General features: G+C 27.2%; 2 protein-coding genes across 5 annotated transcripts in view; both read right to left on the minus strand.

Annotated features, from left to right (window-relative positions):
- Positions 1-8,461: 8,461 nt before the first annotated feature.
- The window catches only part of loaf (low-density lipoprotein receptor domain containing lost and found), a 108,724-nt gene continuing 91,125 nt past the window's right edge, over positions 8,462-26,060 (minus strand). For all 4 annotated transcript variants that reach the window (XM_089216576.1, XM_089216575.1, XM_089216574.1 and 1 more), the window contains 2 exons: positions 13,056-13,095; positions 8,462-10,402 (listed from right to left, as the gene is read on the minus strand). The gene's annotated coding sequence lies outside the window, so the exon portion shown is untranslated. The remainder of the gene's footprint in view (positions 10,403-13,055; positions 13,096-26,060) is intronic.
- LOC149062380 (uncharacterized) lies at positions 18,270-19,034 on the minus strand. Its single transcript, XM_089215308.1, has 4 exons — positions 18,867-19,034; positions 18,560-18,818; positions 18,333-18,495; positions 18,270-18,279 (listed from the first exon to the last, which is right to left on the minus strand). The coding sequence occupies exons 1-4, from the start codon at positions 19,032-19,034 to the stop codon at positions 18,270-18,272; spliced, it is 600 nt and encodes a 199-aa protein (XP_089071434.1).

The raw sequence follows: 26,060 nt of genomic DNA on the forward strand, positions 1-26,060 counted from the left end.
TATTTTCTATCTCGTTTTTGTTCAACCTTAGAATCTGACGTAGTGGTTTTCATTTTTTCGTGAAATTTATACCTACTATTTTATTTTAATACAGCAAAATTCTTTACACCTAACTACATAAATATTTGTCCATTAAATTGAAAATAATAATTAAAAAAGTGGGTAAGTGGATGTCACTCTGCTGTACATTAGGGTGGACCTCTAACTAGGGTAGGTTAAGTTTGAACGCAATGATAGGTATCATTGTATACGAAAAATGATTCTGAACGGAGATGATTTGTCAGTGTAGGATATAGGTATTATATTTAAATATTGTCAAATATTCTATTTTGAAACAAAATTTTTATTTTTCAATTTGGACTCATTTTGCAGATGGCATGGTTAATCAATTTTTCCAAAAACATTGCATGTAGGTAGTTATCATAATAAGGTATTATGAATTATTCATAATACCTTATATTATCATAGATGTATACCTGGTTTTAAGGTAAATCGTTATCGTTACGCGATTTCATAAAAATTTAAAAATCAAACACTCAAAAGCTGATTGACTTGTAGGTATATTTTAAATATAATGTACATTATTTTCAAGTATATCTATATATAAAAATAATAACTATTTTTTTAGAACATGAAAGATTAAAAATTCGTAAAAAAACAAAAAAGGATTTTCAATTAGCGAAACTCAATTTTCAATAATTCTATAGTATAAAATGGAGAATACGCGAAGTTGGATACTTAAACTTAAATGGTAGTTGTGAGGTAGGTAACAAATGATTTGTAAATTCTAGAAATGAATCTGCAAATTAACATTTGTATTGTAGGGGCCAAGTTCACTGAATTTGGTTCATCCATTAAGTTTATTTCGGTCACAACTTTGCTCCGAGCAACTTACAATTTCCAAAAATCAACTTACAATAATTACTTACAAATTAAGCTAAACAACTTACAATCTGTCCGGTGTAATTTGGTGAAAGTGGGGGGCTAGTACCTCCAAGTTAATTTTGACAGTTACTCCGAACTTAACGTACAAATTCTAAAAATCAACTTACAATTTACCCGGTTTAATTTGGACATAATAGGGGGGCTAACTTCACACACGTATTCATCACTCCGTTCAGAATCTAAAATCGGGTAAGTCGTGGATGTCGCTCTGCTGTACAGTAGGTTATAAGTGGGTTACTGTAATGGATGGAATTGTATTTGAAATCCAATGATATTATATCTTTGTATACGAAAAACGATTCTGAGCGGAGACGGTTTATCTGTCTAGGATATATTATAGATTACCTATTAAAAATTAGATATAAATATATCTTAGATATAAAAAGAAAAATTTTTATGAATTTCTAGCTTAAACTAATTTGCGAATTTTTGTGATTTTTACGTATTTTGTCAAACTTCAAACTTTGAATGTTTATAAAAAAAAATTTTGACCATGAATTTATTTTATTTTTAACTGCTATTGTAACAATATTTTAAGAGCCTTTTATTAAATTTTCATGCTTTTCTACCCAAAAAATAAATTTTTATTGATAATTTAAAAAAAAACAAATAATTGCATGTGAACAATTGTGAAAATTGCATGTATCTATGGTCATTTGTTCTAAGGTTACATCAAAAACCAAAATCGATTTTGTCGAAAAATGATTGTGTGTAAAATTTCCCGTTTTCCTTCAATTTTTAGTTTGTACCAACTAGATTCACTTTCTGATTGAACGAGGTACTGAAGTCAAAAATCGAAGCACTTTTACTGCCCCAAAACATGATTACAGACACAAAAAATAAAAACACACATCATGGTAAAATCAATACATTCATCGCTCCTCTAAGAATCTAAAAATTGTAATAGTTATTATAGTATTCCATCGTTATAAGTAATTATTTCTAGGTAGCTTAAACTTAACATAACCATTGTAAGTACTGTGTTTTGTATTAAATATATCCACTGAATCTGAAAAACTAATAAAATTGATTACCAATTAATCATAAAAATTTGGAATATACAGGATGTTCCATGAAGGTTAGGTGAAGGTATACCCATTAGGCGTAAAGGGAGAGTCATCGTCCTGTTTTATAGCCGTTTTAACCATAAACTAAAAAATATATTAAAAATCATGTGCTTAATGAAAATACAATTTTGAAAGGTCAACATTTTCAGCAAAATAATTCTATAAATTCTATAAATTCCAAATTTAAAAAATATTTTTCTAAACTTGTTTACCAAAAAATTAAATGCATGTAGCCCTTGCCTATGTGAGTTTAATAAAAAAATAAATAGATTTATGATATATTTTTTATCTCAACAGATATCGCAATGAGTAAATCCTCGAGGGATAAATAACTCCCTGTAATCTATATAGGTGACCAAAAAAAGTTTTGAACTTTATTATAACCAAATTATATTTACAATAAATGAAATTCACAACATTTACATTCGTATATATGGTGACTTGTATTTACAATCTTATTTATAATTGGTCAATGGTCAGATATTTCAAAGTATGTGGATCAGAACTTTATGCATTCCAACTTTTTTGTTGTACAACAATTTTTCAGTAAGGTAGTCTTCAGCAAGTGCTGGATCAAAAATACGGTAACTTACTGAAATTTATGTTTATATCACTAAAACTTTTTTTTTAAATAAGAACCACCCGAATTCACTTTCATAAAATATAGTTGCTTAAATTTATGAAATATTAGTAGATTTTTCCGAAAGTTTTAAACTTACGCATACCTATGGGTATATATAGAAAGCGAAGAAAAAATCACAGGTGCCCTTAAAAATGAAAAACAAAATGAGATTAATTTTCTCACAGATAAATGGTCTTTGATTTCTTGACATAGTTCGTTTTTGAAATATTTTAATACGCTAAACACGTATTTTATTCAATTATATTTATTTATATTGTAATGTACCTACCTATTATCGTATTGTAACCTCCCGACTGAACGTCGATTCATACATCAACGTAGAGATGAAATACTGATGTATACAATGTAATAATGTCTTTATTTTCACAATTTATTAAAACTTGATACAAAAATACAGTTTATATGCAATAAAGGTGTTGGTGAGCGGTGTTACGACCTTACTTACTCTGAAATATTGTTTTAAATGACAATGAGTGGTTTTATGACCTGCCTCTAAGTGTCTTAAATGTCCCTAACCGTATCGTTCAAATTTAAGAACCGTTTGGCTCACATTTTAGAAAAAACCGTCTGGCTCACATTTTAAAAACCGTCTGACGAGCTCTTGTCGTGGTCTCCTTATATTATATGCTCGTATCCGTAGGAGTAGGTCGTCTTACGTGGTGGTGAAATCTGGCACAAGACAGAATTTGAGTCTCCAGAGACTTTTTCTGAGAAGAGATGTGCGACAATGCTATTATAGTTTAATTATCTACGTATTTTTACGATGCCCTCAGTATGTTATTTCATATTAATTGCCTACTTAGTTATATTACCACTAATAGTAGAATCGTACACTATGTTTTGAATATTGATATGGTACGTAACAGTATCGTATTTTAAGTCCCTGTTATGCTATACATTTCAAATACGCAGCATATTGTGATCCGATTATTTATTTACTTAATGTATATAAAAATTATATACGATTACAATTTTATATTTAATGTTTAGTTATTTGCTCAACAAATTTCATGACTGCAAACGATTATAGATAAAAAAAAAAAATACATTAAATAATATGGTTTTTGACCATCAGTTACGTAGCATACTTCAAGGGTGTCCGCCAATCATCAAAGCACTTATTGCACTCGATTTGTTTCACAATAACTTTTTCTAAGATTCACTATGGTTGCAAATTACTGTTCTGCCAAAAGTTTTTCTCTGAGAAACTTTTGACAGGATGCTGCGATTACATAAAAATAACGCAAGTATCTGGAAAGTAACGGGTGTTTGCCATAGCATGCGATCACTTACATGAATCGCAGTCTGTTTTTACGGTTTTTTATTTTGTTTCATGCATGCATAATTTAATACCTACATTAAAACCGAACAATAATGATTATTGATTTTTGCAATTTTTTATTTTTGTAACGTCTTTTAATTAATAACTTGTCCACTGAACAACCCTATTCAATTTATTCTAAAATCAACACATTTTAATATAAGTATTGCATTTCTTAGCGCACACAAAGTTCCGTATTGGTTGTTATGCTTCTTCTCATTTTGACGTTTTATATCATGGAAAAAACGGTTAAATCGAATGTTATTTCTTAAGCCTAAATTAAATATACCGTATACGTACATTATCTTTTGTTGTACATATTTTGGCCACTTCTATTTTCGTATATTTACATACTTTGAGGGTAACATAATACTTTGTGTGCAACTTTTTTTACACAGCTCTAATTGATAACACCATTCTTATAATATATTATCTATTTATCCTCTACTATTTATGCAAGTAGAGTAATATTTATAACATAAAAAAAAGCGGGTAAGTCGTGGATGTCGCTCTGCTGTCAGTAGGTTACAATAAGTGGGTTACTGTAATGGATGGAATTAAATTTGAATCCAATGATATTATATCATTGTATACGAAAAACGATTCTGAGCGAAGACAGTTTATCTGTCTAGGATATATTATGGATTATTAAAAATTTTCAAATCTTAGATTTAAAAAGAAAAATGTTTATGAATTTATAGTTTAAAATAATTTGCAAATTTTCGTGATTTTCGTAATTTTTACATAATATGTTATCAAAATTCAAACTTTGAATGCTTGTAAAAAAAAATTGTAACTATGCATTTATTTTATTTTTCAATTGCTATTGTAAAAATATGATAGGAGCCATGAATTAAATTTTCAAATCTTAGATATAAAAACAAAATTGTTTATGAATTTCTAGCATAAAATAATTTAATAATTTTCATGATTTTTATGTATGTTATCAAAATTCAAAATTTGAATGCTTGTAAATAAAAATTGTGACGATATATTTCTTTTATTTTTCAATTACTATTGTAAAAATGTGTTAGGAGCCTTGTATTAAATTTTAAAATCTTAGAATTTAAAAAAAAAAAATTATGAATTTCTATTTAAGATAATTTGAACATTGCCGTAATTTTTACGTATTTATAGTCAAAATTTGAACATTAAATGCTTATAAAAAAAAATCGTAACTACGTATATTTAATATTTTTTAACTGCAATTGTTAAAATGTGTTAGAAGCCTTGTATTAAATTTTCAAAATTTCTACCGAACAAATAAATTTTTATCGATATTTATAGAAAAAAAAAAAACAAAAAAGTTGAAAAATTATAATGTCAGTAAACAGCTCAAAACAAATTTAAATATTTTTAAAATTTTATCAAAGATAGAAAATGCCTATATAAACATTCAGTCAAAATTTCAAGTATCTGTGGTAATTTGTTTTAGAGTTACATCAATATAAGGAAATCGCTAAAAGTGAAAATCCAATGTTGTAAAAATTTAAATTTCAAATGCTCATAAAAATGTAATTTGAATTTCCGGTGGACTTTTTATTTGTGATAAAGATTGAAAAACTTTTAAGGAATCTTGTATTAAATTTTGAAATCTTAGATTTAAGAGTAAATTTTTTTATGAATTTCTAGCTTAAAATAATTTGTGAATTTTCGTGATTTTTACGTATTTTGTCAAAATTCAAACTTTGAATACTTATAAAATAAAAATTGTGACTGTGAATTTTTTTTTATTTTTCAACTGCTATTTTAACAATATTTTAAGAGCATTGTATTAAATTTTCAAGCTTTTCAAGCTAACAAATAAATTTTTATCGATATTAATTTTAAAAAAACTAATAATGATCGAAAATTTCAAATGCTTATGAATAGTTCAACTTAAATCAAAATTTTTTGAAAATTGCATGGTGAATAGAATATACTTATATAAACATTCGGTGAAAATTGTATGTATCTATGGTCATTTGTTCTAAGGTTACATAAAAAACCAAAATCGATTTTGTCGAAAACTGATTGTGTGTAAAATTTCCCGTTTTTCCCTTAATTTTTAGTTTGTTTATCCCGATAAATTGGAAACATATTGAGAATTTTTTAGTTTTGACCCCCCCAAAGTACCAACTAGATTCACTTTCTGATTGAACGAGGTACTGAAGTCTAAAATCGAAGCACTTTTTCTGCCCCAAAACGTGATGACAGACAAAAAAAAAACACACACACATCATGGTAAAATCAATACATTCATCGCTCCGCTCAGAATCTAAAATTCTCAGAGATTAACATAGGTGATAAAATAATAATATTATATAGGTAGTTCTGAAATACATTCAGACATTCTATTATAAAATCAATTATTATTAAGTGGATGTCTGAACGATTGCCATTTATAATATTGTATGACATTACGGTTACAGAAAACGTCCGACCAAAAGATACATAAATTATTGTTGGTATCCTTGATAAAGGTTTGTATATTACGAGTGCTTATCATGTCGCGTCGATATTCAGTTTTTAATTCATGTTCTACGGGGTCATATTGACTTTTCATGTTAAAAAAAAAAAAAATAATCGTAGATTAACGTACCTCATAATGTTCGTGTGTAGAAAATAATACACCATAGTTGGGTTAATAATAAATTGCCTCGAGGAAAGAAAAAATTGCCCTCCTTAAAATCTAATCCTCCTCAGTTATATTGAAAAGCTGAAACAACGTCCATGTTCTGCGTATACATACTATTGACCAGTGTCCGGAACGTTCATTAAAAAAATGAATTCGTTCACGTTCAGTTCTTGAAAAAGGAACTCGTTCACGTTCAGTTCTTTAAAAAGGAACTCGTTCACGTTCTTTGAAAAAATGAACGTGTTCATAAAGTCATTCATCTAATTTTTTGTTTATAAATAGTTTACCAACAGTTTGTATAAAAACCCATAAACATATTATAGATCTCAACCCAAAAATAAAAACAATTTAGATTTTAGAGCATATACATTTTCTAAAGTATCTAAATTATATACATATTATATTTATTAAAAAATAGTAAATAAATCGAGCGTCTTCAAAATCGTTCAAATTCATTAAAAATATATACGTCGTTCACGTTCACGTTCTATTTTTAAAAAATTAGCGACGTTCGCGTATCGTTCGCTAACTATGAACGTGAACGTGTGAACATGCGTTAATGAACAACGTTCTTTTCAAACATTGCAGTATTGACCATTACCAGTGTTACGCTATTTTATATATCCAATGTCATTTGCTTCCATCTTTTGATCATCGTTGGGTACCTGCATGGAAAATGAAATACGAGAGGAGATAATTGTAGGCAGATTCTTTTACAATAAAATGACAACTCCACTCTTTTTTCGAAATAATGTTTGTATTTATTCATGTAATAGTATAATATTATGGGGAACGAAATATATTTTCTAAATGCATGGTAATGTACACACGTCAAGTATAAACATTTTATTTTACTCGTTGTACATTAAAATAATAATAGAATAGTATTGTATATCTGACTTAATTATCTATAACATTAATTTTTGTAAATAAAATATCTTATAGGCAGTTATAATTATTATTATTAAATAAATTTATAACGTTAACATTTTAATGCATCTGTATTTATAATATATCAGTATATTTATATATGTTAAATATGTTTTCAGAAATTTATTTTGATTATTGAACTTTACAATTAAATAAGTTAATTTTCACAAGTTTGTAAGCCTTGAAAAAAAAGAATATTATGATTATGTTATTACCATGATTACAAAACAAAAATATACTTATATATAAAATATATGAATACTATTGTCATAATATCGTAGTCATCATTACATTAATTGACGTTTTAATCTACAAGCTAAACCAAAGACAAAGCTGTGCAATTGTATTCTTTTACAAAATTTAATTATAATATAATTTAAGTACGTTCTTTTGCGCAATGTGGTTTTATGCTTAACACAAAATCACTAATAAACCACAGTTTATTATATCATTAGGTATTAAATAGCGTTCAAGAAATATACAGAGCACAGATAATATTTACACATACTTACTGTAAATATAATAATTTATAAGACGTAATTAGAAGTATTGGGCTGCGTATATAATATAAAGGCTAAAATTAATGAATAAATATAATGCATTTATAAATACATATTTTTATTATAACTGACTTATTACTACTTCAACTAATTTACCATAATCTCACGCATTAATATCATACGAATTATAGTTAAGTTTTATTATTATAATAATTATTATTTATTTATTTTTAATAAAGAATTTTCAAAGAATAAGCTTCCTAAACGACACATTTTTTGGCTATTGATGTTCGTAACACTAATATACTAACATATTTACTAAACAATAAAACAAATAATTTTTTTTAGATTAATCTAATACATAAAATATAAGTGTATCGATACACTCGATCATTACAATAATTGTCTATCATTGAATAAAATTATAAGCTGGTAACATAAGGTTAACGAACATAATTTATCTAAATAGAATAATGATACAAACACCATTGTTACAATTTCGTACTACTGTTCGAGTACGATATTATACAAAAACACTACATAAAAAAAAAAAAAAATAAAAATATTATATAGGAGTTGATTGTGATAATTAACTATTGTTTTTTGATATTACTGTTATGAACTTGTGAACTATAATATAATTCATATGTATAACTGAGGTAGAAATATAGAAATCAATCGCAATTTGGATCACTGGAGTCTTACGATTTATTAGAATACCCGGTATTTAGGAAAAAACACGATGTACTCGTATTTAAAAATTTTAAATATTAGTATACGTGTGTGAAGAGCAATATAATAATACAAATCTATTTACGATTATGTTTATTTGTTTTCATTTTAAATGGATTGAATGGACGGATATAGACCGACGTTGATAAAAACATTGAAAATGGTACTACAAACACAATCACATTTATACTCGATTCAAAGCGTGATAAGTATTTAATATTCTTGAATGATAAAATTAAGTATTAATGAAAAAAGTTTAGGTTCGAAACGAGTACCTATAGGTCGGTGTGATTTTTGATAGATAAGTGGTAAGTGGGATATAAGTAACATATTTGTCAGTCCATATTTGTTGTAACGAAATATCGTATTTAAATTTGTTCTGTCGAGCTGATTAATTGAGTTACGAGCGCAAAGAGAAAGAATTAATAAAACCTGATGTGTATATAAAAATAAAGAATGGATACACATTTGCGTGAAAAAAATTTACGAGCCGGGTATAATTATTATTTACTATAAAATATTTATATATATATTATGATATGCATAATTATAAGACTTTACGGGGTAAGATGAGATGTAGTCCCATGGGTTGAAATTAATTTTTAAGCGTGAAATTACATGGTTTGGATAATACGTGGATTTTTTGGAGGGAAATATATATAATTTAAAATTTTTTACGCTTCCAACGACATAGAAAATGTAATCTCTCGCTGAGTAGGAGAGGAAAAGATATGCATTAGGTTTGAACGTACGTACACAAACACTCGGATATGCCATACTGTATGTGTTGATAATAATATAGACTTTATATAATGTATAATATTATGGAAAGGGGTAAAATCGTGTACGCACGCCATTTAAGGATATGATATAAAATGGTTAATAGCCGTGGTTGTACCAGGTTAGAGTTTTATGGTAAGTGGTAGTTAATGATGTGGGAAGTATTTTAGTCGTGATCAATGGTAATAAATTCCAAAGAATTTATTTGGACGTTTATGTTTTTGATTTAAAAGCACGTTTACTCCCCGAGCTTTAAATATATAAGATTCCGATCGGATGTGCATCGAGTGGATCGCGTCAAAATTCCCTGACGATGAGTCGAAAATATAAAGAAAAAAAATGTTTTTGTCTTGGATTTTTAAGAATTTATAAAAGTGAACTTCTATTTCAAATATTTATGTTTTATCTCTTAATTTAGATTATATTATTATTATTATTATAGTAAAAAAGGTACTTGGCTAAAGGAAGGAATAATAAATCAAAGGTTGTTAAACGTTTGGGTTTTAATAATAGTAGTGTTATTAATAGTTGTGAATATGAAAGTTATTAATTTCTTGAGTTATAGATTTATTAAGGAGATTTTTAAATTGTTTCCATTCAATTTATGTATTTTTCCTAAAAGATTATGATAATATAATATATATATTATTTAAATTTTAATATAATGATTATTTTTGTTTTTTTTTTTTTCTTAGAAAAGAAATGGAAATAAAAGTATACAAAAACTGATGAAGTATATAATTTTTTGAACATAAATATTATAGAAAAAAAAAGTTTATAGGATAGTGCAACAATCCGAATGCTGCAATTGCCGGCCTGGCGAGGTACTACCGGTAACACCCTGCTGGGCTACGGATTAGGCCATCCCTGTTAAAACATGGTTAAAACAGAATTAGATAAACAATATTTTTAATCATACATAATATCAATTTGTATTATTCTATGACACATTATATACATACGCATTGTATAGATTAACAACCGCGATGTTTTATTATAATTACCATCATAGATGGAATTCGTTTAAGTCTATAGTTGTCATATATATAGAATTTAAATCAAAAATATCTTCGGAGTTCGAATAAAACATAGTAGCTTCATTGGTGCTTATAATATGTCCTCATGCCACAATAAACTGAATTTATCGTATCGACTTAATTGTCGGTTTATTTAGAAACTATTATCGGTTAATTTGTTTTGCCTTCAGCGCTAGGTGTAAAATAATATTTTTAAATTATCCACGTATCCATGACGTATTGCACAAAATAATCTAAACAACTTTTGAAAATGAGCTTATGCCAACCTCCTCGCCATCGAGTGAAGATATTTTTAAAAAACTTCGTTGCTATTTTCAACAGCTTATACTATTTATCAAACTAATAACGAGTTAAAATCCTAATTTTATACGTTTGGTGGATTATCGTTACTATTAGTATTATTATTGTTGACTTTATTTTCATAATCCTTTCTAATATAAATAATTATTATATATTGGTTCATACACATACTCGTATTAAATAGTTTATTAAATATATATAGACCATAATAGGTGTGATTGGTATAAACGATCTATCTTAGAACCTAAGTTATATTATGAAACGCTATTAGTATAAGACCACTCAGTTCTATTGCATAAGTTATTAATTATAATAAAGAGAAGCGCAGTGAAAAAAAATTATCTGAAGCTAAGAATCGATTTTCCCGGAGATTTAAAATTTAAACAACCCCCGAAACGGCTCATCTGTGAAAGATAAGGTCCGTGCAATTTGTTAATACATTCATAACCGAGACGTATTTGTATTATATTTTTTTAACCACCGTTTGTTTTCTGAAATTATATAATAATATTAGCTTGAGCTTATTTGTATTTAGAGCTTTGTGCTTAATAGTATAATTATATGGTGGGTTAATTTAATATAGATAATACAATATAATATTTGTCTACAATACATATGCCTGAGTCTCGAGAAACGCTGTGCAAATTATTTCTTAGAATATTATAATATTATCATCCCTTTTGTGTATATTCAATTATTAAATGCCGCTAATATAGTAAATTATTATCGACGATATACTTATAGACAAGTCAAGTAATTCTGAAACTTAGCAGGATATAACCCAGGGTACCTAATAGAATTATTATTGTTAAGACTATGTAACACGACAGTGTATTTTTTTCTAGTATCGAATCTATACGAGTAAATAAAGTGCCCACCTATTATATCATCGAAAGAATTTATCCACGGGCTTCAATTTATTATGATGTAGGAATATAAATACCATTAACTTCCAGGGATATTCGGAGTTAAGTCATATAAACACAGAAAACGTATTTAAAATGTTTAATAATTATTTACCAGCAGTCTAAGAACTTACGCATAAAACTATATCGACAACGCTATTATGAATACATTTGCTCAAACACGGTAATTAATAAAACGCGCACTGCATGATAATATCAGCACTTAATTTAAAATGGAATTATAAAATATGCGTATTTATTGACGAAGACGATATTTATTGTCTAAGAATAAACAAATTATTGATTTTGCGATACACCAGAGATTTGGTTGAACAGCATATTCATGAATTTGAAACTATATCATGCACCATGACGCTGCTACAGCTAGAAGCACATAAAGAAAAATAAATCTATGCCAGTGGTATTGCACAGTAAAATAAAATCGTATCAATGAAATATCGTTTTAAATTTATAGTCAATTTTAATGGTAAAATACAATTTACGACATATAAATAAAAATAAATAATTGTTATAATAGCAATAGCACCGTGTGAATCGTCCGTGAAATTTATAAGCTCGTACATAATTTTACATTTAACAATTTGTTTATTGAGTACCTAAATAGAAAACAATTATTTGTGTAAAAAATGGAATGGTTCGAAACTTATAGATATATAATATAGTGGTACATTCGAACGCATGATACATGTCTAATAACAACCTATAATAATACTACTGATGGGTATTTAATTTTTAAATTGTATAACACTGACGACGATCGTTTATACGTAAGTAATTTAAAAGGTAATTTATTCAATGCTGTAATTATTATCGCATTGGGTTGTTTTTGTTGTTGTTATCGTTGTTATTATATATATTTTTTTTTAAACTCTGTAATTGTATTAAAAAAATTTAAATGTTACACATATTACGTATATTAATACATTAAGAGGACATCCATATTTGTTGTCTCAATCTTATAAATGCGTTACATACCAAATTTACGCTCAACAATTCACGTTTGATTCCGTTACCTTAAAAATTAGAGTGAATAAAACTACTGTATTAACATAACTGTATTATGAAACTTGATGTTCAGAAAATTATCTGTATTTTGTTAGAAGTATTTTTACGGTAATTCAGTTTTTAAGTGAGCTATGAACTTTTTTATTCTACAATTTATTATATGCGCATCAAAACGAGTCTAACTATAAGCACCGATTTATATAACGTATGATTGAGTAGATAAAATTCTGAAATTTCATATTATACACTTACCTACACGAACCATTCCTCTTTATGAGCTGAGGAAATATCGCTGAAACAAAACAAAATTTATGCATTTTATAAAAATGAATTATTTGCGTGTTTCTTTTAGTACTGTATATAGATTGCAGGAAAATAAAATATAATACATTACATATACAAATAAATATAATTTGAGTTTAGACTTATGACTAAAATCATCATATTTAATTCTAACTAGAATGATTGGAAATCATTCAATCGAGCAACTGTTATTTTATTGGTGTTCCAAAAAATACTGTTGTGATTAAATATCAATAAGTATTATACAGTCATTCCTTGTAGCAGAGTTCATTGATGTATAGTTATTCTTATCTTAAAATTATGACTATTTAACCTAACTCATCGCATGCAATATTATTGAAAAACGAATTAAAAAAAAAAAGTCAATTGCCAGATGTTTTTAGGTAAATGGTCGATATTTAATATCGAAATCGGCAGTATCTACTAATACCAGCAAATTACCTTTCCTGTATAATATGTTTTATGGTTGTCAGTGCCAGTTTTGCTAACTTCCCATAATTTCATAAGATTCGAAAATTACAATTTGTATTTTAATTGTTACCTAAATATTATAATACTCTTCCACAAATCTAGTCGTTGATACTTATTAAAGGGAGGGGTATGAAGTTAAAATGGTTATAACGAAAATAACACTATAAGAAAAAACTTTTATTTCTCATTGATGTGTCAAATGTTGATAATTTTTTCAATGACTGAATTTTCGTTCTACTTTAAATAGTACTAAAAAAATACATTTGAAAAATAACTAATATTTCGCATTATTAAAATAAATATTAAATGATCTATAATTATAATTTAAAAAATCATCTAAATGTTCTCTTATTTTAAATGAGTAAAAATTTACGAAATCCAACTATTTTATGGTGTAAGAGAGTTTTTCCTGTAACACATATTTTGTACCCACTAAAAAATGCAGCATCCCCGATATACTTAAACCGATGGCATATATATGATTAAAAATTAACTTCAGGATGGCGTATTACGAGCATCCCACGACGATCGTATTGTTTTTTTTTTATTATGATTTACAGTATAAATCCATTATTGTATCCAAAATTAAAGATATTTTTACGACATGTATCATGTATGTTTATATTCACATCACATATCTGTAATTTATGATGGCCTTACTTATCATTTATAATGAGTCCACATTTATTTCTGTATTTTTGTTATTTGGTATAGGTATTATAGATAATGTTCCGACCCACATATATACTCGTACATGCTTTTGTTGTAACAGAAAAAAATAAACATCGAAATGTATATAATAATATTAATTATGCGCCATTCCGAACGAATAGTGGTGCAAAACAACTTAAATAACCTATACTTATAATAATATTATTATAGTTCCGGTGGAAGTATCACGTTAAACCCTTAAACAATTATGGTGATTCCGAAAGGTAGGTTTTTTTGTTCCTAATATTATTATCATGCATCAGACCATCTGTCATTAAAAGCACTCAGACTCATTATCCTTTTTGAAATACCATATTTTAACTGATTCTGAATAGTTGAAAGTCTTAAAGACCTAAACGCAAATGTGAAAATATTATATATGGTAACTATTCCTCAATTATTGTTTTAATATCAATAGATAACATAATATACACTTGTGAAAATATACGTCAAAATCCAGTGGTAAACACATGATGAATGTCCACCCTTCATTCCCTTGGTATTTTTTAAGTGAAACTTCTTAAGTCTTGTTTATAAGTTCAGCCATTGCGGCCAAAAAGCGTCACAGACATACATGCTCGATACTAATAAAAGTCCAATCATACGATCGGATTTTGCAGGTCGATCACCGTGTTCTTCCTAGTATTGTTAATACGCTGAAACTAACGAACTATATAGGTGAACTTACTGGAAAAAAGTAAAATTTTGTCGTCTGTTTGGAAATTAAGGCTTTAATTATAATACATAATAATGAATTTGTCTTATATTTTTATAATAATGATAATATATTAATTTTAATTGAAAATGTTATTTTATTTTATTCCATTACTAACTTAATATTTTACCATAGTGAACTTTTTTTTCATATCCTCTGTAAAGAAATTTCACTTCATCCTAGTGTACTATCACCACAAGCACAATGTTATTTTACGCGTATAGATATACAATATTATTAAAATTTAAAAAAATATTTTTATATTATTTTTATTTACAGATACAATGTACATAATGTTTTTTTTTTTTTAATTACCCTTTGCATTAAAAATAACTATGTACATCAATGACCAAATTGAAATACTTCATGTGTCCATACGGTACACAATATGGAGTGAATTGATTCAAAAAATATTTCCTATACCAATATTTTCATTAATTTATATGCACAGAATTATTTTTGAAAAATTATACAAATCGACTATAATATTATAATAGTGAGATAATATTTGCAACCCCTTCGGCACATTGGTAAGTTATATATTGTAGTGTATACGTCATAAATATATGTATGTAATGTATAGAACACAACATTGTGAGAGACCTCGTGATGCAGGTATTAACGGATGCAAAATACTCTTACTGGAGGTATGATCTAGTCCTAATATGCATTTCCCCGCGGTCAAATACGCGATGTTGGAAAACTGTTTAATATGGTTAATGCACATTATAATTGGGTACGGTGGTGCTGCTGACAAAGTGCACTGAGAAACATGAAGTATATAATATATTAATATGTACAGAACGTATTATTATGATGATATTGTATTATTGTGTCTTGTTCAAGCGGGAGGAATCGGGCAGGGGATATTTAATTAGAAAACAAATCCCCAACTAAAACTACTTTCTATCGGTGGTATATAAACCGACCTGGCGGCCTCTACCTATTATAAGTATTATAATACAATTAAGCTTGGGTATCCGAGGAGTGCGAACTTTACGTGTTAATTTTTTTGGTTCACCGAAACACGTTTATCGCATCAAAATATAATATTATTACATACAGTGAACAAACAATGTAATGTTATTATAATGTAGCCTTATTTTAAAATATTCCAATCTTTATTTATTTTTATAATTTAATCATGCATACGTGTAGAACGCAATTGTTACATTTACACATCTAAACTATATAATTATAACACAATTAAAAAACACTGTGATTATTTTTTTTATTGATATTTCTTCTAACATTAATATACATAATAATTATATCTTCAAATTGCTTGAATCTTGACTCAGGGTCGCGTTATTATTGAAGAGTGTTAGAGCTAACGTGCATTTTATAGTATATTATTGTATTATATAAGGTATTTTAATACTGCAGTATTATATTAAAACTTTACTAAGATTTTAACTTAAACTATTACAAGAGAAATTATACAGATTTGCACATCTAATACGCGTATTAACTGCGTCGATGGTCATACTCGAGAATAATTATAATGTTATTGTTCTACGGTAGAGAGGGTCTCTTTTTATTAGTACCTATATATATTTTTTTATTGTAGAGTATAGCAATACGATCTTTATGTTTTATATCATAACCCTTTAACCATATAATGTTATTTTTTAATCATGTTGGACAAATTATTGGTTCATTTGAGTGATATATTTTGAAATGTACCTATCGGTAATCAAAAGGTAGTTTGGAAGCATTATTAAGTGCCTAAGAGAGTATAGAGGCAAAGTAATTTGAACAAATTGATTTCAATAATTATCGTATTAATATTCTCAAAGACTGCACTTTTATTTTAACAATTTAAATATCACTAAACATAATAACATTGGATGAAATTGTATTCAAGTATGTATTAGAACTATTTGAATGATAAATAATTATCATGTGCGTTTTTTTAAATTTAAATATTCATCAACTAATCAGTAATTAGCCAGTAAAAAATTAAATATACATTAGGGTTAACCCTAAAAGCTAGTAAATAATTAAATATAGATTTATTATTTTGTATAATTTTATTTTAGGACTTACTAAATTAAAAAAAGCTAAAATTCTGAATAATTAAATATACGCTTATGAATTATTCGTCTACAAGGTTTTGAAAAACATTTAAAGTTTATAATGTAAGTTCTTTTAGATAGGTTGATTGATTATTTTATTAACAATTATAGAGATAACAAATTGAATTAAGCTTATTCTTTAATTGTAAAACAACGCGTAGTGTTCCAAACAATATTAACATATCTATTTTATTGAGTTAAATTATAGAGTATTACACAATATATTATAACCGTATTTGCATACAATTATCATGACTATATAGTAAACTTGAATATATAAAATATTATTTGGATAGAATATTTTTACTCGTTCTTAACATTATTTCATTTAGAATTTTTGGTAAATATAGTAAAACATAACATATACTTTAAAGTTAAAACTATATCAAATATGTATACAATATACATAATATTATAGTGCCCTCATATACATATGTAATAATCATGCGTAACCTTTTAATAAATTATTCGCCAGCATATATTAGTCTAGTCTTAAAATCGATAAGCTGTACTGTCATTGGGGTGTGTATACGCAGTACTGTTTTCCAATAGGTACATGATTATTCTAGTGTATAGAAAACAAAATGGATGTATATTTCGCTATAGCATAAATTATATAATAATACTAGCTGACCCCGTGCACTTTGTTGCCCGTTAAATGTACCATCTCCATATGACTCAAACTTTATTCAATTTTAATTGTTATTTAATTTAATTTGTATCACCTCCCAGTCACCGTATCGTCCTGTCGGGGCGAAAAATTCTCCTGAACAGAACCGTCACCCTGGTTATAGGGCGGTGTGAATAAAAAATAATTAAATAAAACATATATAAGCATTTAAAAGTAAGTAATCACTTTATTGTAAATCATGTCAATCATAATTATTAACAAAAATCAGTTTTATTTTCATTGTAGTGCTTTGTGATATATGATGTTTTTTGTTTGATTACCTGGTGCATGGACAAACAAATCTGATGGTTTCTCAACACGGGGACAGGCAACATATAATTGACCACGTGAGAAACGTGGGTTTTCCAGATTAATACCACAAACACTTAATGATTGCCTCTGAGACTTGTTTATGGTCATAGCAAAAGCAAGCCGCACTGGAAACTGTAGTTGTTTAAACTCACATGGCACATCAGTCGGAATCATTGGGATGCACGGTATGAAAACATCTTTCTCCTTTATACTTTCCTTTCAATATAGTTGCTTCTATCACGTTGTTTAGTAATTTTTTTATCGCTAACCGTGTGCCGTTGCAAAGACGCGGTGGGTTGATATTTCGCAACATTATAACTACCGATCCAACCTTTAATTGAAGATTGTAAGGTGGCAATCCTGGTAAATCCAGCGAGTTTAAAAATTCTGGTGGATAGTTGACTACATCATCTTGGTTAGTTGCCGAATCAACTGATTTATATATCCTCGATTCACCTCTAATTTGTTCTTGAATTTTGAAATTTAATTCATTTACATCTATGTTTTTTTGCAGCCAATATAGCTCGTTCGCTTAACCAATCATGGTTTCTGTAATTTTGAGCAACATCTGGAAACACCTTCTGAATAAGTTCATCTTTTGTTCGAGTTAACTGACAAAAACTTCGAGGAAAGTTGCCATTACCAATGTCAATGAGTTGTTTAGAGAATATGTTTCCAGATTGGTCATTTTGTAACTCGACACGCATATTCTTGCTTAAATGAAGTACTTTGACATGTTTCCACAAATTGGAGGACTTTAGACATGTATTGAGTTCATCAGCTGACGTTTATCGTAGAATCACTGTCAATGTTTGACCTTTTCCTGCTAATAAAATCATTGCACCACCAAATCGGTTATTATTGCTCCTTAGAGCTTTTAAGGTTCTGTCTAAAGCCTCCAACGATTTTTTATGTGCCATCGTGCATTCATCCCAAACAATCAATTGACATTGCTGCAAAACCTTTGCCATTGCAGAGTTCTTTGAAATGTTGCAGGTTGGAGTTTCATTGCTTTGCATATTTAATTCGACCGCCTTCAAAGTTGCAGCGATTCCCGACGAAGCGAGTGCAAATGTAATTTATTTTTGTGAGCGAATTGTTGCTAATATTAATGAAATCAAAAAAGTTTTTTCTGTACCACCAGGTGCATCTAAGAAGTACGATATCCCTCCAGTTTCATCATTTGTTACTTTCATAAGAGTATCAATTACATACTTTTGTTGTTCATTCAACAGTGGAAGATTTGTTTGAATTAATGCTTTCAAAGTGTTGAGATCATACAGTTTTTCTCAGTGCACCTCTTGTTTAAAAGCATCATGCATTGGACGATTTGGCCAAATTGAATTAATAGTTTGTTTGACATCATCAAGCACATGTCCTCAATTGAAATCAATACTTCGTTGTAAATTTCTTCACTGATTTGTATATTTGGATTTCCCATTCTATTCCGTATTTGATACAAAATATCATCACACATTTAATCTTTGTACTTGATCCACAAATAAATTGGATTTGATGGGAAACATGTAAATATGATTATAGAAAACAATGTTCGTATTTGGTGAGCATGTGATGATATTACAGCATCATTGAGAGTTTGATCCCAATGATCGTCATTTTCTAGCAATTGCAAACGTTGACAGGCTTCTCTATAGGATCCACACAATTCACCATCAACAGTTCGTAAATGCTGGAATGATGTTAGGCCACGTACATTGACTAATAGCAGTCGTAAATAAAAACATTCATCATTGCTTGGATGTACTGAATAAATTCGATCAATCGCATCGGTGGAATATACATCTGGGTATTTATATTCAGCTCGATTCAAACTTGCGCGATTATTAGTTGAATGTCGCGCTCGCGCTTCACGTGTTTGTGATATCCGAATTCTTCCACGTTCATTTCGGTCGTCACGTTCATGTGCACTTTGGTTAAATCGGTAATTACCTTGGTTTGTAGCATTTTGAGTTTTTCTACCTAAATTGCTTCGTCGTATAGGAGGCATATCAAATATAAATTATTGTGTCAGATACAATAATTAGTGATCTCATAGGTAACTTAACACCCTGCACAAAACACGATATACGAATTTAATTCGTGTATCAGTTGACAAAAGCAAACTCGGTAGAGTAGGTAACAGAAAATCTAAGAAAAACAACACTTACGACATATTTACTACGTTTATATGACGGCGTTAAAACGGTTTAGTATTAAACCGTTTTAATATTATTTAAAACGGTTTAAGCTTAAACCGTTTTTAGGTGTTTATATACGAACATGTATTAAATCAGTTTATATAAATATTTTATAAACCGTTTTAAATTTAATATTTTTACTCCATGACTTTATTTGTCTGTTCCAAGAGAATACTTGATAATTGATTTGATTCAAATTTTCTTATTAGATAATAATATGATTTATTCATTTTGTGTTACAAAATACAAATTTACAATAGTTATAAATCATGACAAAATTAAAATTAATTGTTTCAATTCTTGCTGAATTAAAACGCAGAAGATTTACAGCTGAAATGCGAAGAAAAAAAGTGTTTAAAATGATAATTACTAAAAGGAAGTTGTTAAAGCATAAAATGTTGTTAATATGTGCGACTACCATTCCATCAACTATTGTTCAAGATGCTCTTTCGCTTACAATAGTTGACCAAATAAATCAACGTACTCAAGTTCGAAGCTTTAATTTTTTTTTACTTTAGTTAACTAAATTAACTGTTAAGATTTACGTTAGTAACTTCCGTTTCCCGTACCGTATAAAATATTATATTATTATAAACAAAATCTGATAACACAAGTGATAACACAATTAATGCAAAACATATCCCGCGTTTATATGTACATTTGATAAACCGTTTTAAGTATATAAAACGGTTTTAAATTCTTAAACTACATAGCGCGAGCGTTTTAACTTTTAAAACGGTTTACAGATTTTAAACCGTTTTAAAGTGTTTACATGACATTAATGCGTTTTAATTTCAAAACAGTTTAGTATTAAACCGTTTTAACGCCGTCATATAAACGTAGTAATTGACAAATAATCGACCACCATAGATGATGTTCTTGATCAGTGATTACATTGCCATGGAGACGATCAATATTATATCATCCATATTAAATTAAGGGCTGTTTTAAAAAGAAAAGGGCTGTTTTTAGGGTCTTTCCGGCAATTAATTGAATTTTTCTAGCTGTAAAACCCATCCTTGGATTTAAACGAACATTAAAAAAAAAAAAAATTGGCCAAATTGGTCCAAACGTTGTTAAGTTATGCGCTTATCAACACATTTTGCGATTCATTTTTATATTATAGATGTGAACAGATATTAGTGTTTGAATTGGCATTTTTTAGATGTATAATCAATTCTTTAGGTCTCCATACAATTCTGCATGGACAATTCCATACCTCTATGTACAATCACGGGAAGCATAATTAAAGCCACTGACCAATAGCGTAGAAATAATATACAATAGATTTAGATTCAATCTCTATATAATCTCAACTTTCAGGTTCAGGACTTAATTGGTGAGTTTTTTTCTAGTCTCAATAGTCAATATCACAGATCATGTCGATTTATGTAGGATCCAAGATTTGTGGTGCTATTCACCATCTGATAGAGCGATATAATAAACATCTAGTTGTATTACAATTATAGTCATTTAATAAAATAATATATCTTATTTATTTATTTTAAACAAATAGGTAGTATCTAGTTAGTTTGTTCAATAATTAATTCATAAGTTTGTTTATACAACAATCCACCACCAGAACGTGGTTGCTCGTGCTACATCACTAAATAATGTTATATGGTATGTGCACAGTGTCCCGCACAGTCATCAATATAGTTGAAGTATTCATAGATTTATTTTGCACGTAACATAGTAATCTCAATCATGCACATAAAGGCCTTTGAAAGTCACCACAAACTTGAACTAAGTCAATAACCCTAAACTTTAACAAAGTGCATGTCCAGCGACTACATAGGTACCTAATGCAGACTAATTGATTATGGCGCAGACCAGAAATAGAATGGAAAGGAGTGTTAATAAGATTGGCTGAGTCATAATTTGAGTAAAAGTTTACGAAGTTACTTAAAATTAATGTATAAGTATTAATACCAAAAATTGATCATATTTTAAAATCAAACAAGTTTTTAATATTCCATTATCATTAAATTAACTGGTATGATTGGTATCTAACTAAAATCTTTAACACAATAATGAAAAATATACTTTAAACAATTTAACTAAGCCCAGAGTAAAATAAAATCTGAAACCTTCTATTAACAATAATAAAGATGATTTCCAACATTTAATGTATTAAAAATATCAATTACTAATTAGGTTTAAAATAAAGATAATATTCAAATAAAATCATACATCGGCTGGATATTTTAAAGGTAGTATAATACGTTTTTTAATGTTAAAATTATTTTACTACGATTTATAAGAAAATAGTTATTTTAAAATATTATGATTGGTAAATCAGAAATTTTCAAAAATTGAATAAATATTTTATCGTGCTAAGATCACTAGCAAGAAATAAATGTCAATAAAAAATATTTCACTGAGTCAAAAGTCTTGAAAAAATATAACAAAAAGTTTCCAATAAATAGTTAATAATATAATGGTTACTAAAAATTATAAAAATATTAATAAAAAACGGTTAAGTGGATATCACTCTGCTGTACAGTAGTTTACAAGTGGGTTAGTATATAATGGGTGGTATTAAATTTGAATTCAATGATATAATATCATTGTATACGAAAAACGATTCTGAGTGAGACGATTTGTCAATATAGCATATTTTATACTATATTCATTAATTGTTATATATATAAAGAAAAATATAGGTATCTATAAAATAAATTCTAAATTAATTAAATCAAGTTTATTATGTACCCGACTCATTCAGCCATTAGGTAACAACATTACTTATCATAATTAGAATATAAAGTTTATTCTAGAAATTTCAAGTACCCATGAATAATATTTTTAAATTACAGCAATGTAACTAAAATTGTTATTCTTAGTTATTTAATGTATAATTTTATCCAAATTTGAACTTAAAATAACTACAAAAAAAAAAAAACTGTGTATGATAGTTTTTAGATTTTTCGTTATAGAATTAAATATTTACGTGATAATTAAATAAAACCGTACCTAGTTTTAAATTTTCAATCCTTAGCTATAAAATTTAAATGTTATGTACATTTTTAACAAATAAAGAATTTGTATATTTTCAATTAAATAAATTGTCAAAATTTTAACTTTAAATGGTTATAAAAAAAAACGCGCTTACCTTTTTAAATATTTTCCAACTTTATCAACTTATGAGAAATCTTATATTAAATTTTTAAGTTTTTTGACCCCGATAAATAATATTTTATCAGCATTTATAGAATAAAAAACTTAAACAACTGAAAATTCAAATGTCTATAAATAACTTAAAAATTTTTGAAATATTTTGAAAATTTTATGAAGTATTGTGATAAATAATCATTGTAAAATGAATACATTCATCGCTCGGCTAAGAATCTAAAACAGTAAAAAAAAACATTTCAACTTTGAATTTTGTCAAAATTAGACATTAAACACATATGCTTATTAAAAAATTACTCTTACAGATGTATATTTTATAAAATAAATGTTTTTTTTTTAAATATAATGTTTAATTTATGATCTTTTCTACATACAAAACTTGCATTTTCAATTGCAATCTTTTCATAAAAATGTAATGTATAACATAATATATTACATTAATATTTACTATATTTTCCTACCACATTACTCATAGCACGGACATATATGGGTGGTGGGGTGGTAGGGGTTAAAACCACCCCCCTTCCACTGAAATATTTTACAACTAATACATTTAATTTATAATATTGAATATTGTATATAATATAAATTTACTTTAAAATAATTATAATGCATTAACATAGTAAAATGTGATATTTTTTTTAAATAAGTGTTTTTTTTAATTACACTTAAAATCGAAATATTATTTGATTTAACCCCCCTTCCCCCACCGAAAATTTGTTCCAGCTACGGCCCTTACTAATGGTAAATAAATAGGTATGTAATAAAGTCAAAATTACTACTTTTGTAAAAATAAAAGACAATGTAGATAAAATATATTATTTAGCCTTGAATATAGGCTGACTTCGCTCAAAATCATTTTTGGCATTCAATGGCTTATTAATTTATTCAATTCCAAACTTAAAACACATAGATACATTACAATTATAAATTAATATTTTTATTATTGTCTTTAAAATTGAAACTATAATTAATAAATTATTTTATTTTTAATCTTAACTTAAACTACATATCTTATTAGTGATGTGGATGATTAATATTACTATGTTTTATTAAATTAATGAATGACATACAAATAAAAAAAAATTCTGAAGATATTAGGTATATAAAATATATTTAATTATAATTGTGTTTTCGTGAGTTCCAATGTAGTATAATTAAACTATATTGGTTATATAATAGCCTATAAAATCTTTAAATTTTTGTAAAAATAATGAGTTGAAAAATCTAAGGTCATACCTGTGCTCTACAATATATTGGTACAATATTAATAATGTACGATGTATGGGGCACCAATCAGACATTATATTATAAGAGTTTTATTAATCGTGGAAGTTTATATTATTATATGACCAACGAATAGGTAAAATTTGAATATTTTTTGTAAACCTATACACTGAGAGGCTATGTTATATTATAATATATTGTATTTTGTTATAACCAATAATATATAGAAACCAATAACTATAGTATAATATTAGACCATTATATGTATTTATAATAATTTATGTCTTATATAATTTCAATTTTTGGAGAAAATAAAGTTTTTTTCTTTGTAAATATTATGGTGTATTTTTCATTGGCTTTTATAGATCATCTACAAACTCTTGGCCTTATGCCTTTCGGCTTATTGCCAAAACTTTCCGTAAGCTTTCACTTTCATTATTAAGTGTTTATTTCTGATCGGAAAAACTTCATTTATTATTATATTGATATTTTTATTGTAGTCTTGGATTTAAAATTTGAACTATATTTTGGGTGTATTCATACGTTATATAAACCCTTAGTTTTTACTCTAGGACGCTGAGTCATACTATAAAGTTACTGTATGCAATATTTTCATATTTACGAACTTTACGATCACTAACTATATAACTATATAATCTACACATAGATAAACCTAAAAAATTAGGGTGAACGATTTAAGAACCATATGTCTTCAATTTCTATATCAAACATGTCAAATGACACTCAGAAAAATAGTTGGTACTTTGTATAAATCATCCAGTATATTATCCTAAATTGTATAACAATGATAATGCAAAAAACAATAATTTATATCAAACATTTTGTCTCTAGTGATATGAGCTGTTGTTATAATTATCCCTAATGGATAATCAAATTACTCAAACTAGTTATACGAGTATATTAAGATGCTTAAATAGGCTTACTGATTAAGAAGTATTTTTAGTAGCTACCTTTCATAAGATATTACAAAAAAATTTGAATTACTAACAAAATGTTAAACATAACCATAAAATCATTATAGGTTAGAACTTTTATATAATTTTTTTTTTTTTAATTTTAACAGTCATGCTTTTTTGTATTTAATTTTCTATAAATGTTAATATCCAATAATTAATACTAATCAATTAATGTCTAATCAATCGATAATCTAAAAATTCTATAACATAATCACCTATATAGAATTAAAAACAGCTATTTTCTTTAAAAATAAATCATAATTCATATTTTTTGTTTGCTATCTCTGAAAAGTGTCAATCGGTATAAAGTTGGTGTATGTAGGTATATGAGTCAATATCATTATAATATTATAATAATAACTATAACCATATATATATATATATATTATACATACGGTACGGTATAGGTCACTGACATATCATCATATTGTAAACGTCGTATTTTAAGCAAAGGTACAAA

The sequence above is a fragment of the Diuraphis noxia genome, unplaced genomic scaffold, assembly GCF_037042655.1.
Source record: "Diuraphis noxia isolate RWA-SAM2 unplaced genomic scaffold, SU_Dnox_SAM2 contig0001, whole genome shotgun sequence".
NCBI classification, from domain to species: Eukaryota; Metazoa; Arthropoda; class Insecta; order Hemiptera; family Aphididae; genus Diuraphis; species Diuraphis noxia.

Excerpts from the sequence above, each read along its gene's own strand:
- LOC149062380 (XM_089215308.1), bottom strand. The coding sequence starts at position 19,034 with ATGGCAAAGGTTTTGCAGCAATGTCAATTGATTGTTTGGGATGAATGC. Across the intron at positions 18,819-18,866 it reads GAAAAGGTCAAACATTGACA|TCCTCCAATTTGTGGAAACA; the intron begins GTGATTCTACGA and ends ACATGTCTAAAG. Across the intron at positions 18,496-18,559 it reads GGCTGCAAAAAAACATAGAT|TTGATTCGGCAACTAACCAA; the intron begins GTAAATGAATTA and ends TATATAAATCAG.